This window comes from Chiloscyllium punctatum, chromosome 29 (assembly GCF_047496795.1).
Source record: "Chiloscyllium punctatum isolate Juve2018m chromosome 29, sChiPun1.3, whole genome shotgun sequence".
NCBI lineage: Eukaryota > Metazoa > Chordata > Chondrichthyes > Orectolobiformes > Hemiscylliidae > Chiloscyllium > Chiloscyllium punctatum.
The window spans coordinates 66,843,486-66,858,673 of record NC_092767.1 but is presented as its reverse complement, the minus strand read 5'-3'; the positions used below and the strand labels follow the sequence as shown (position 1 = coordinate 66,858,673).

The following is a 15,188-nucleotide window of genomic DNA, read 5'->3' as shown; positions in this document are numbered from 1 at the left end:
TATAAATAGAAAGCGGGCTACACCTCTCGTGCTTGTTTCAGAGGCCCACTGAAGATATTATCTAGTATGGTGAAGAAACATCTGAAAACAAACCTTCCAGCTCAGCGAGTAAACCTACATCCAGAACCTCAACCTGAGCTACAAATCTTCTCAAAACTCGCTAACCTGCCTCCCTGCTCTAACCATGGCGGAGTGTGCAGTGCTCTGGGTCAGACCAGCTTTGGGCACAGAATTGAATAAGATAATAGGAGTAGGCCATTCAGCTTATCAAACCTCTTCCCCCCCCTTTTGATATGATCATGGCTAATTGAATACTTTAATTCACCCAAACCCCATACTCCGAGACATCATTAGTAATCAGATTCTATCTTAAACACATTCAAAGACTGAGCTTCCACAGCCCACTGTGGAGAGAATCACCAAGGTTCACAAACCTCCAACTGAAGAAAAAAACCTCATCTGTCCTAAGAACATTCCAGCGCAGTACAGGCCCTTTGGCCCTCAATGTTCCGCCATCCTGTGAAACCAATCTGAAGCCCATCTGTCCCTTAGTTTTAAGTTGTGTCCTAATTCTAGATTCCTCAATGACCTGCATTTGTCCTGTCTATCCCTTGAAGTGTTTTGTAAGTTTCATTTAGATCACTGCTTATTCTTTTGAACTCTAGAGAGTGCAGTTTGCCCAATCTGTCTTCATAGCACAGTCCTGCCATCTGGAAACAAGACAATCCCTCTATGGCAATAAAAACTCCCCTGAAATAAGGAGACCATGTACTTCAGGTGCTGCCTAACAAGGCTCCTATAGAACTGAAGCAAGGCTTCACTGCTCCTGTACTCAAATACTCTACAAATAAAAGCTAATATTCTATTAGCCTAATTGCTTGCTGCACCTGCATGCTAGCCTTCACTGACTTACCAACAAGCTCCCTTTGTACATATACATTTTCCGATCTCTTACCATTTAAAAAGAATACACTGCACATCTCTCCCTCCTACCAAAGTGGATAACCTCATATTTTTCCATATTATATTCCATTTGCCATGGTCTAGCCCACTCATTAAGGCTGTACAAATCCTGCTCAAGCCACTGTTCATCTTCCTCACAACACACATTCCCACTTAGCTTTGTACAGTCTGCAAATTTGGAAATGTCTTTAGTCCCCACCTCCAAAGTATATATAAATATTGTGAACAGCTGGGGCCCAAGTACTGATCCTTGCAGTACCCCATTAGTCACAGCCAGCCAGCCTGAGAATGACCCCATCTATTCCTACTCTGTATTTTCTATCTGTTAGCCAACCCTTAATCTATGTCAGTATATTACCTCCTTTTTGATTTTTTACAACCAGCTCCTTTATTCAGAGACTAGAAGGGGCATGGAAAGCACTGCCTAACAGTAGTGGAATCGCCAACTTTAAGGGCATTTAAATGGTCATTAGATAGGCATATTGACGAGAATGGAATGGTATAGGTTAGATGGGCTTCAGATTGGTTTCACAGGATGGCGGAACATTGAGGGCCAAAGGGCCTGTACTGCGCTGGAATGTTCTATGTTCCTGTCACGGACTCTATCAAAGGTCTTCTGGAAACGTAAATATATTATGCCCATCAACACTCTTATCACGTTTGTTAGTAATATCTTCAAATGAATTTGTCAACCACAATTTTCCCTTTGCAAGTTCATGTTTACTATGCCCAATCAGATGATTATTATCCAAATATCTATTTTTCACATTTGTTATAATAGATTCTAGCATTTTCCCTACAACTGACATAAGGCTATCAGCTTTGGAGTTCCCTGTTTCTGTCACTCCCTCCTTAAATAGAGGGATGACATTTGTTTTTTTCCAAATTGTAGGCATCATTCCAAAATCTATAGAATTCTGTAAGGTAATCACCAATGCACTGACTATCTGTATATCTCTATATCTGTCTCCTTCAACACTGTGAGATGTGGAGCATCAGGTTCTGGAACTCAACAACTTGCAGCCGCATTTGTTTTTCCAATGCAATCTTCCAATCTCCTTCAACTCCTAATACTTCAGAGGCTAAGAATCCTTCAGCAAGTAACTCACCTCCTGATTCCCCATGGCCTGTCCACCAGCTATAAGGCACAAGCCCGGAGTGTGATGGAATACTTTTCATTTGTCTGGATGAGTGCAGCTCCAACAACACTCAAGAAGCTTGACACCATCCAGGACAAAGCAGCCCACTTGATTGGCATCACATCCACAAACATCCACCCCCTCCACCGGCGCTCAACAGTAGAAACGTGTATTATCTACAAGGTGTACTGCAAAAATTCTCACAGGATCCTCAGTCAGTACCTTCTAAATGCACGACTATTTCCATTGAGAGGGATAAGGCAAGCAGATACATGGAAACACCTGCAAGTCCCAAGCCATACACCATCCTGACTTGGAAAGATATCACCGTACTTCACTGTCGCTGGGTCAAAACCTTGGAATGCTCTCCCCAACAGAATGGTGGGGCTACCTACAGCATATGGATTGCAGCAGTTCAAGAAAGCAGCTCACAATTGTCTTCTCAAGAGCAACTAGTGATGGACAATAAATGCTAGCCCAGCCAGTGACAACCACATTCCAGGAGTGAATAAACAAAACTTGGATCTGTAGTTCCAGGAGATCCCTGTATCCCCTTCAGTGAAAATAATTTTAAAGTAACCATTAAGCCGTACGTGATTTCTCTATTTGCCAATAATCGATTTTCCTGACTCTGGCTGTGAGGAATTGACATTTGTTTTAGCCAAATGTTTCCTTTTAGATACCTTTAGAAGCTTTTACAGTCCACAGGTCATGAGATTGCATTCATATTCTAGTTTCCCTTGCCTTATGAGTTTCTTGATCCTCCTTTGCTGTATTCTAAAACCCTGCCAATCTTCAGATTTATTGGTAATTCTTTATAGGCCTTTCCTTTTAATCGTGTACAATCCTGAATTTTCTTCATTAGCCATGATGACAGACCTTTTTTGAGCTTTTTATACCTTGAAGAATGCTTAGTTCTTGTGAATCTTTCAAAAATTATCCATTGCTTATGGATATTGGCCTTTTAATTTATTTTTTCCAGTCCACTCTGCATCAGTCGTTCATAATTATCCTAATCCAAATTAGCACCCATGCTTCAGATTACCTCCCTCACTTTCACTCATAATGTAAAGTTCTAGCATATTGTGGTCACTCATACCTAAAGATTATATTACCAGATTGTTAATTAATTTTTCTTTCATTACATGATACTAGATCTAAGATAGCATGTCATTCGGTCAGCTTTTCAACATACTGCTCGAGAAAACCATCCGTAACACACTCCAGAAACTCATCCCCTATAACTTTAATGATCAATTGGGTTACTGAGTCTATGGGCAGCTTGAAGTCACTCATGATAGCTGTGTTGTCAAAGCTATGTTTCCCTCATCTCTGTGTCCACACTACCACAACTATTTGGTGGCCTAGGAATAACTCCAATTTCCACTGCTCCTTGCTGTTTCATAGCTCTACGCAAACTGATTCTAGACATTGTTCTTCCAAGTTGAGATCTTCCTTGACCAATATCCTTAATATCAGCACAAGTCCATCTCCGTCTCCCTCTTGTTTGTCCTTCTTAAATGCCTGATATCCTTAAATATTCAGTTCCCAGTTCTGGTCACCATACAGCCATGTTTCTAAAATTGCTGTTTGACATATCCGTGAATCCCTATTTCTGCTTTTAGATCATTTGCTTTGTTGCAAGTGCTGCATGCATTCACATAAAGTGCCCTTAACTTTGATTTTTTGATGCCATTCTGCTTTTGAAGCATGCCTCAATGTTATACTTTGTTTCTCTTGTATATTAGTCTCTCTAGTGTCTTTCTGACTTTCTGTTACCAACTTTATTTACTTTCAATTTGGATCACCTTTCAGGTCCCCATCCACCTGACAAGCTGGTTAAATCCTAAACCAACAGAATTAGCACACCTTCCTACAAAGATATCAGTCCCAGTCTTGTTAAGGTGTGGTCTGGTCAGGTTAGGTAATAGGTCACCCAGTGCAGGTCATACCTCTCCCAGAACCTCAGAAATCTGATGTCCTCCTTCTTACACCAGTCTCCAGCCACTTATTTAATCAATCAATCAATCATTCCTTTGTTGCGCTCACTAGCATGTGGCACTGGGAGCAATCCTGAGATTTGAATAAAGAACAATACAGCACATGAACAGGCCCTTCAGCTCTCCAAATCTGCGCTGACACATTTTGCCCTTTCATACTAAAACTGCCTTCACTTACAGGATCCGTATTCCTGTATTCTCCTCCTATTCATGTAGTTGTCCAGGTGTTTCTTGAATGCTACTATTGTTTCTGCTTCCACCACTTCCTCTGGCAGCACACTCCCCACCCTTTGTGTGAAAAACTTGCCTCTCACATCTCTTTTAAACTTCCAACCTACTCCGCACCCCAACCTATGCCCCCTAGTAATTGATCCCTCTACCCTGGAAAAAGCTTCATACTTTCCACTCTATCCATACCATTCACAATCTTATAAACTTCTATCAAGTCACTCTTCAACCTCCTGCGTTCCAGTGGAAACAACCCCAGTCTTTCCAACTAAAATTGTAATGTCTTGCTTTTTAATTTCCTTTCTAACTCCCTGACATCAGCCTTCAGGACCTTATCCCGCCTCCGCTTCACATATCTGGCACTAACATGGACAATGTTTTCCAGCTGATACCCCACCCTCAGAAGGACGCCTTGCAACTGATCCATGAAATCCTAGATCCTGGCAGGAGGGAGGCAACACACCATCCTGGAGACAAGTGTACTGCTGCAAAAATGCTCATTTGATCTGCTGACAATGGAATTCTCTCTAACTATCGCTCTTCCGTTCTTCTTCATCTTGCCTTATACGACTGGGTAGCCTGTGGTGCCATGGGCTTGGCTCAGTCTGCCCAACTAGTTTTAGAACATAGAACATAGAAAAATACAGCGCAGTACAGGCCCTTTGGCCCTCGATGTTGCGCCGACTGAAGCCTACCTAACCTACACTAGCCCAATAACCTCCATATGCTTATCCAATGCCCGCTTAAATGACCATAAAGAGGGAGAGTCCACCACTGCTACTGGCAGGGCATTCCATGAACTCACAACCCGCTGAGTAAAAAATCTACCCCTAACATCTGTCCTATACCTACCACCCCTTAGTTTAAAGCTGTGTCCCCTGGTAACAGCTGACTTCATTAGCGGAAAAAGGTTCTCACTGTCAACCCTATCTAAACCCCTAATCATCTTGTACAAATGGAATTTGTACAAATACAAATACAAATACAAATTTCCAAATGGAATATCAATGAGCAAGCAAGATAGATCCAGGGGAACCATGCACAACTAACTGTTGTTTAAGACCGTCCTTGTAGTCCCCATTCCCTCTCTGCCTGGACATCGTCATCTATGGTGTGTCCACTTCCCTATACACGATATCCACGTAGTACTGTGCCTCCCGGATGCCTCCAGCCACTGCTCAAGTTCTGATGACTGAAACACAGGCTTGTGTAGCTGCAGATATGTCTTGCAAATGTGTTTGTCTCGGACACGTGTTACATCCTTGACTTTACTCATACTGTAGGATGTACACTCTACTTGGCCCTTCTGGCCTGCAATCCCATAACTCTTAAAAATTAGTTGTTGCCTTTCGAATGAATATGAACTTACTATGAAAACTTAACAAGCTACTTTCAGAAAGAGAAAAAGACCAAACACTTAAACACAAACTAAATACCCAGTTTCACTTCAAAGATTAGAAATACTGACCAATCCTACTCACCAGTCAGCTGTTTTTCCTGCTCTTATAATGCCATGCAGCCAATGGCTTCAGTGCAGGTCGACCTCTCAATACGCGTCTTATTTCCTCTGGCGCTCACCTCTCACTCTGAAGACTCTACTTCCTGTAGTAATCTTTAATTGAAGCACCTCTTTCCCACTCTATGCCAGCTTCCCAAATACTGTCTCTGTGTCTCACTCTTGGCGAAGTCTCTCTCTCTGACCATGGTCTAAAAACATCCTTTAAACAACCTTTTTTTTTTGTGTAGAGCTCTGATGAGTCACTTGTTTTTCTTAACCTCCTGCTACTGTAATCAACATCTAATTCAGGCAAGGAATTTCAGGTCTTTGACAGATAGGCAGCAGCTGCCTGTTTAACTAGGTTATTTTAACTTCTTTAGAGATTACTGATTCTGGGTCTGATTCTGACATTTGTTTTATTATTAAACTTACAAAAGATTTACCAGTTGAATTCCCACTTTACCACATCCACAGACAGATACTCACTCTGTCTCTGTCTTACTTAGGCAATGTCTCCCTCACTCCGACATTACGGCTTCCACTGACCAAGAACATCCACGAATATGAATATAAAAGGATATCAGAAAGAATATTTAGCTTTCATTGTCTGGGCTATTGTTTGAAGGAGAACATGAACTGGTGTAGTTTGACGGGGGAGCTGGGGCTAGGGTTTGATGCTTGTGGAATCCTGCATTGCATCATACTGAATGGAACCTATTTCTTCATTGATACTAGTTTCAATGACACAACAAGTTTCATGTATGTAGCACCTTTAACATCCTTAAACAGCTCAAGCTGCTCCGCAGGATCATTACCTTGGATCATTGGATTTTAACTCCAAGCCACATAAAGAGGTATTGGTTTGCTCCTGGGCCTGGCCTGGCTGGCTGTAGACAGGTCCAGGGAGCGGGCTGTGGAGGGGGCCATTTTGGTCAACTGTCTGCCCCTTTTCCTTGGAGAGGGAGCATGCGGTATCCACTAATGCTCTCAATGTCTTTGGGGAGAGATGGGCACCATAGAGGGTGGAGTGCTTTATTCCCCCCTCCAATTCTATTTCGATTTAATCCCTATCCTTCCCCTTCACTTCTATTTTTTTCACGCAAGCATTGCCCCCATTGGGCTTTGCTTGTTACTGGTTCCCTGGCCGTATGGGTGTTTTCTCTGGTGGTGGAAGTACTGAATAAAATTATTTGCGCAATGGTGTCTTCACTGATTCCGTGCACTTACACAAAATAAGCACCATTGCTACAGCAATAGTAGTGCTTATTTTGCCCCCACAGCACTCATGTTGTGTGTGTGTGTGTAAGTACTGCTGTCTAGCAGTAGTGCGGGAGAAACCAAAAACATTTTTACAAAAAAAGTGTTGAGACAGACCAGTTGTTTGGTTTAGGAAGTCGGTTTGTTTTCAGGAGTGTCTTAAAAGAGCCAAACAGATGGTGGAGAAGGGTTTAAGGAGAGGAATCCTGGAGCTTAAGACCAAAGAGCTAAATAAAGGTAGACCAAAGCAAATTGGGCACGTCCAAAAGATCAGATTTGGACAAGGTCAGAGTTTTTGGAGGGCTGTAGCAGCTGGAGGAGATTAAGATGCTGTGACTCAAGGTCTGGTGAAGGTTGAGGAAAAATTGTCTTCATTTTGAATCATTGATTTTCTGCACTTCTCCCATCACTTACAGTAGGATTCTTTGAAGGAGAATTATCCGAACATTTTTCTTCTGACTGCATTCTATATAAGGGCCATATGACTGTGATTGTCACTCCATATCATCTTGACCTGTGTGCAGCAGTTGAACCAAACCATCCTCTTTCAACACCTTCACCACTGTAATGCTCATTCATCAAATTATAGCCAGTCAAGCACTTGCAATGGCTGATCTTCCCACTCCCTCACTCTATCTCTGGTATCTCCAGAGGATCTATTCTTATCACCTGCCATTTTGTACCTGCTTGGTCCCCCTTGGAGGCATCACCATTTATTTCGACATACATGCAAATGGCACCCAGTTCTCTCTGATGCTATAACTTAATGCCATATTATGCATTTGGAGTTCTTTTCAGATTAGTTGAGAATGCCAATGACTGTCATCAAGCCTAGATGTCAAAGCAACACTGTAATGATACATTAATACTAAATACCGTGATACATGGTAACATAGATAAACCAAGTTCTGACCCATGTCACATTAGGTTTAGACTAATTTATCTTCAGGTGTTCAAGTCCATTCAGTTTCGTATGGAGAATCTCAGTCTTGAGTATCTTCCAGAGTGTTCCTTCTACTCTGTAATATTGTGGTCTCTCTCTGGTATGTGGGGAGACTCTGTCCAGTCTGTGGCATTTATACTCAGCGATGTGTATCATCACGAGGTTGTTCCAAGGTTCTAATGCCCTAAGTGACAAATCGTATCTCATCCCTACCTCTTTTGACCTCACCAGACACTGTAATTTGTCAGAGGGCTTGCCTGACATTTGGAATTGGACAGATTTCCTCCAGCTAAATTTTGGGGAGACGGAAACTATTTTATTTGGTACCAGCTGCCAATTCCCAAAATCCCCAAACTACCAAGTCTGTCCCTCTCCATGGCAACTATCTGAGGCTGAAGCAGCCTGTCTGAAACTCTGGTGCTGTATTTCACCCTGGGATGAATTTTCAACCACACATCCAGGCCATTACCAAAGTGGTCAATTCCCACCTCTTGGCTGTAAGCCTTGTCTCCGCCCATCAGTAATAGAACATAGAACATAGAACATAGAAGAATACAGTGCAGTACAGGCCCTTTGGCCCTCGATGTTGCGCCGATCCAAGCCCACCTAACCTACACTAGCCCACTATCCTCCATATGCCTATCCAATGCCCGTTTAAATGCCCATAAAGACGGAGAGTCCACCACTGCTACTGGCAGGGCATTCATGAACTCACGACTCGCTGAGTAAAGAATCTACCCCTAACATCTGTCCTATACCTACCACCCCTTAATTTAAAGCTATGCCCCCTCGTAATAGCTGACTCCATACGTGGAAAAAGTTTCTCATGGTCAACCCTATCTAAACCCCTAATCACCTTGTACACCTCTATCAAGTCACCCCTAAACCTTCTTTTCTCCAATGAAAACAGCCCCAAGTGCCTAATCTCATCCATTTCTTTGCCTCCTTTCGACTCAAGTATTCTGAAGCACTCGTGGCCAGCCTCCCATGTTCCCTCTTATACATTTGGCTGTGGGGTTCAAATAGTTTGTTTTTGTCGAGGACTGTTCTTGAGATTTCTCAAGAGCAACTTCTCGATATTTGGGTGCTACCTTTTCATTCTCACTAGTTTCTTCACTAGATGATTCAATCACATCATAACACTATCTTCTATATTTGCATTGTCGTGAAGTATCTAGACACTGGGAAGCAAGGTTAGAATCAATCTCCTTAATTATCAGCCCTCCATTAAACATAAAGCCCCGATATACAAGAAAGCTTTAATTTCTTAGCCACCACAGCATTTAAATTGGCAAAAGACAACAGGAATAAATTAGCAACAAAAGATTTTTTTCCTCAAAATCATTTCATATAACATGCAATAATTTGTTAGGAATGCATTGAGTTGGTGACTTCAATTTTCCCTGGCTCTCAGCTAGTTTAGTATTCTTTTGTAGACTGTTACCCTTCATAGCGCCCCCCCCCCCTCCCCTTAGAAGAGACTTGCATCTGCATTGCCCAAAAAACACCTACTCACCCCCTCCCCAGGCCCTGCTTGGCTTACTCATTGCTGCGACTTGCCTTTTCACCTCCATTCCCAGGCTCCCATACCTGCTGTTAACAATAAATGCAGGGGAAAAGCACCTCCCTTCAAAATTTCTCGGTTCGACAAACTGGAGTGACTTTTGTTCTGCTTGGTCACCTTCATCCGATTCATTTCCACCAGTTAATTTGGGGACATGTCTTTAGGTCCCAAGCTCTCAAATTCTTTCCCCAAACCTCTCCACCTCGCCTTTCTCCTTTAAAGAGTTTTCTTAAATCTGAGATCTGACAAAACTGTCAGTCAGCTAATGTCCTCTTACGCGGCTCCATCAAATTTTGTTTGCTAAAAACGCCTTGGGAGAATGTTTTATGACTTACTGTTCAAAAGAGTCAAATGTTATGCAATGTAAAAGGTGCTATATAAATACAAATTGTTGATACAGTTGCTATTGATTCAACCAGAAAAGACGGAATCTGTATTTCTTGACTTGACAGCAGCTTATGATACAGTCTGGCACACTAGCCGACTGTTGAAGATATTAAAGCTGTCACCTTGATGGATTGTAATGATGTTTTCAAGATAGACAATTCCACGTGATAAACTGAACACCTGAACCCTCAGGGATTTTCTTCCTCTGGATCTTGAGAACATGTTTACAAAAGATTTGATTCCACTAATTTCTGGGCCGTTCAAGTAAGCAGATAATGTGCTGCCAGATCTGCAAGAGTCAGAGACTCTGAACAGACAGATGATACGCTGATCCAAAGCATGATAGTCATGAATGATTATTGTGGAAGGTGCAGTATTAAACCCAATGCTGGCTCATGAAGCACAGCCCCTATACTTAGGTCTAATTCTAGATTAGATACTTCTATTTTTGGACCCACCTCACCAAAGTGCCTCAGACAACAGGAGATCGATATTTGCTGTACCTCAGTGAGTAGCTCCCTCAACCTAAAGCTTGATAGGTTGTGGGTTCAAGTCCCGCTCCAGGCATTTGAGTGCATCATTTGATTTTGTGCACTGGGAGTGCTGACCTGAAAAAGGTGCTGTCTTTTGAATGAGTTATTAAACTGTGTCCTTGCCTCCCCCTCAGGTAGGTGCAAAAAAATCCATGAAGTATTTCCAAAAAAAAGGCATGTCAATTCCTTGCACTGTCCTGGCCAATAATTATTCTTCAACCAGTATCACTAAAGAGACAGATTACCTGGTAATTAAATTCATTGCTGTTTGTGGATCTTCTGTGTAAATTGGCTGCCATATCTCTGATTTATAAGAATGTTGCCAGGGTTGGAAGATTTGAGCGACAGGGAGAGGTTGAATAGGCAGGGGCCATTTTCCCTGGAATGTCGGAGGCTGAGGGGTGACCTTATAGAATCATGAGGGACCTAGATAGGGTAAATAGACAAGGTATTTTCCATGGGGTGGGGAGAGTCCAGAGGGCATAGGTTTAGGGTGAGAAGGGAAAGATTTAAAAGGGACCTAGGGGGCAACATTTTCATATGGAGAGTGATGTGTGTATGGAATGAGCTGCCAGAGGAAATGGTGGAAGCTGGTATGTTTACAACATTTTAAAGGCATCTGGATGGATATATGAATAGGAAGAGTTTAGAGGGATATGGGCCAAGTGCTGGCAAATAGGACTAGATTAGGTTAGGATATCTGATCGGCATGGACGAGTTGGACTGAAGGATCTGTTTCTGTGCTGTACATCTCTATGACTGCATGACTTCAGAATTACTTCATTTGTTGAATAGCCCTTTGGAATGTCCTGGGAACCTACAAGGTGCTATATAAATGGAAGTCTTTCTTACCTAAATAAGCTGCAGTTCAGTTTCACTGATTCCATACAGGCATGCCAGGTATGAAGCCTATATGGTGTCTTATATGAATTACACTCACTACAATGGTATTGGGACTGCACCATCCCCTTTAAACATCCACATTCGTCAGTGATGATCCACATGTGAACATCATGAGTTTCGAAATGAGGACTTAGTTTTCTCTTTGGAAAATTTCAAAACATTGAAACTGCTTGAATATCAGAATTGTATCTTGGATTAACATCAATCGTGTATTTAAGCGATTAATGTCTAAATGATATTAATGTCTTGCTGGAGACTTCATCAAACAATCCTTCAAAATATTGTCTGGTCTGATTACAGTTGAATCAAATTTTTGTTGGATTTAATTGAAGAAATGTCTCAGCTGCCATGCCTAGAAGTGTAATCATATTTTAATAGTTTCCTTTTGTCCTTTTTGTTTAACAGGCATCTAAAGATTGGAAGATCCTGAAAGCAAGTTTATCCTCTAAAGTGAGCCACGATGGCCAAGTTACATTGGAAAAGGTTCCTGTCCCCAGTTTTGGGGATGGGGTTCATGGTCACCATACTCATGATGACCATTTGGGAGGTGGAAGGGAGTGACACCGAAGACCCCATTGACTTGCCCAATTCGTCATGTTTCGGAACCTTCCATTGCACCCGCGGGATCATACTCCCAGTGTGGTACCCACAGAATCCGTCCTTGGGAGACATAGTTGCCAGGGCTATCGTCTATTTTGTTGCGATGCTGTACATGTTCCTCGGTGTCTCGATCATAGCTGATCGTTTCATGGCGTCGATCGAAGTCATCACATCGCAGGAGAAAGAGATCACCATCACATTACCCAATGGCGAGACAAGCATGGCCACCGTGCGAATCTGGAACGAGACGGTGTCCAACCTGACCTTAATGGCTCTTGGTTCTTCTGCACCAGAAATTCTCTTGTCGCTAATTGAAGTGTGTGGGCATGGTTTTCTTGCTGGAGACCTGGGACCTGGCACAATCGTTGGCAGTGCAGCCTTCAACATGTTTGTCATCATAGCCGTATGCGTTTACTGCATCCCTGACGGTGAGGTTCGGAGAGTCAAGCATTTGCGAGTGTTTTTTGTCACTGCATCTTGGAGTATTTTTGCCTACATATGGATGTACCTGATCCTCGCTGTCTTCTCACCTGGCATTGTCCAGGTTTGGGAAGGATTGCTGACTCTAATGTTCTTTCCGGTTTGTGTGGTCTTTGCTTGGATTGCTGACAAGAGGCTACTCTTCTACAAGTATGTCTACAAAAGGTACCGTGCGGATAAGCGCAGAGGCATCATTATTGAGACAGAGGGAGAGCTTCCCAAGGGAATCGAGATGGATGGGAAAATGGTACTGGAGCATGGAGACAGTGTCCTTCCTGATGGGACTGTGATCTCTCTGGAAGCCAAGGACTTAGATGAGAGTCGTAAAGAAGCCATCCGAATTCTTAAGGACCTCAAGCAAAAGTACCCAGATCGAGAACTGGAGCAGCTGGTTGAGTTGGCCAATTACTACGCCCTGCTCCATCAGCAAAAGAGTCGGGCCTTCTACCGCATCCAAGCTACCCGAATGATGACCGGGGCAGGTAACATCTTGAAGAAGCATGCCGCTGATCATGCCAAGAGGACGGCAAACCTTAACGAGTCAAGGTCTGACCCCGCGGAGGAGATGTGCAGCAAAATCTGCTTTGAGCCTGCCAACTACCAATGTTTTGAGAACTGTGGCCTCGTCACGCTGACCGTGGTGTGCAAGGGCGGAGAGCAGAACAGCACCTTCTATGTGGACTACCGAACAGAAGACGGCTCGGCCAACGCAGGCTCAGACTATGAGTACAGTGAAGGCACCTTGATCTTCAAGCCAGGTGAAACAACAAAAGAGATCACGGTGGGCATCATTGATGATGATATATTTGAGGAAGATGAGCACTTCTTTGTCCGGCTGGGGAACCTCAGAAGCGGAGATGCCGAAGGCATGTTTGACTCAGACCCAACAGAATATCCCAAGGGGCGTCTTGTCTCCCCATTGGTTGCGACAGTCACAATCCTGGACGATGACCATGCTGGCATTTTCACTTTTGAGGACAAAGTTTATCATGTGAGTGAGAGCGTTGGTGTCATGGAGCTGAAAGTGCTGAGGACCTCAGGTGCTCGGGGGACCGTTATGGTGCCATACAGGACGGTGGAAGGCACAGCCAGGGGAGGAGGAGTGGACTATGAGGATGCCATTGGAGAGCTGGAATTTCTCAACGACGAGACTGTGTAAGTACAGAGCGATGGGGTTTGCTGAAACATAAGCCAAACGTTGAGAAGGGCGCTAACGCAAGGGGAAGACTTTTCTCTGCCCCTGGCTTTGAAACAGGTTTGCCGATGAAATCAGGAGACTTACCTTCGGACGCTTTTTCCACCAATTCCCTGCCACCGGGGAACTTTCCCCAAGAGCAGTTTGGAAGATGGATCCAACTACTCGAGTAGGGTGGCCATTTTAAACAACAAAGGGCCTTGGTGGGGGATAACTTCAAGATGTCAGAACATTGTTTTCCAATGGCCAAGTCTTTCCCGTGTCCACGAAATAGAGAGGCAAGTGTGGAGTGGTCAACTTTTGTTTGGGGGGGGGGGGGAGTGGTGGGAGCAAACAGAGACCGTAATGCCCAAACTGTTTGTTGGTGTGGCGAAGCCTTCCTCTAGGCCCACCACAATGAGACCGTGATGCCCAATTTTCCTCAAATCTGAGACATCGATCGATTCCCCCAATTCCTTGCACTCTCGACATATCTTACCACGCCCCTCACCCTTCCTTGATGGGGCGGCCCCAATTACTGGGTCCTTGCTTTGTGATAGGCAGAAACAAGAGGCTCCCAGTTGGGATTTGGTTCGGATGTGGAACTGCCTCCATGTTCCAAACTCTGGAAATCCTCCCCAAAGTTCCAGCACAAACAGAGGGGCCGACTAATCTGGGCAGTCATGTTGAAAGAAGTGGCAGTTGAGTGGGTGACTTGTGTTGACGCTCAGTCTGTTTGTACTTGGGTGCTTCAGCATTTCCCACATCTTCCAAGAACAATCTGTACATTTAATGTGGATTCTTTTGCTGATATTTAAAATTGATTCAAATTTGATTACCATCCCTCTTCCATTTCTGGCAGCAATGGGGAGCATTTGAGTCTAACATGCCCCTTGGGTGTCATGGTGGCTCAGTAGTTAGCACTGCTGCCTCACAGCATTGGGGGCCCAGGTTCGATCCCTGTCTTGGGCAACTGTCTGTGTGGAGTTTGTCCATTTTCCCTGTGAATGCGTGGGTTTCCTTATGCAGGCCAGGCGATATAGCTGTGCAAAATTGTCCATTGTGTCAGATACATTTGTCAGGGGTAAATATAGAATAGGGGAATGGGTCTGGGTGCATTACTCTTCGGAGGATTGGTGTGGACTTGTTGGGCTGAAGGGTCGGTTTCCATACTGTAGGGAATTTAATCTAAAAAATATTAATGGGTAAGGCTAGCTTTATATTCAAAGATTATCTTCCATTAATAGTGTAAAGTCAATGTTCCGCTGGAGTTAGGTTAAAGTTAGTTACCCCAACCCAACAATCAAATGCTGCTTCCCACTCACCCTGTCATTCACTAATCCTAGCAATAATCAGTGAGGGGCTGGGTAGGATGCTCTTCAGATGGTGAGTACAAACTTGTTGGGCTGAATGGCTTCCTTTTGTACTGTAAGGGGCTCTCGGATTCTATGACCACAGAAATAATTGCCCATGGCTCGCATTATGTGGTGATCCTGAAATAATCCCCATCTGAGGTTGG

At 43.6% G+C, this 15,188-nt stretch overlaps 1 protein-coding gene across 4 annotated transcripts in view; it reads left to right on the top strand.

Annotated features, from left to right (window-relative positions):
• Positions 1-15,188, top strand: part of LOC140454487 (sodium/calcium exchanger 3-like) — a 352,119-nt gene that overhangs the window by 72,601 nt on the left and 264,330 nt on the right. For all 4 annotated transcript variants that reach the window (XM_072549277.1, XM_072549278.1, XM_072549275.1 and 1 more), the window contains one exon: positions 11,821-13,650. In XM_072549277.1, coding sequence (XP_072405378.1) covers positions 11,876-13,650 — 1,775 coding nt within the window. In that variant the 5' untranslated portion in view covers positions 11,821-11,875. The remainder of the gene's footprint in view (positions 1-11,820; positions 13,651-15,188) is intronic.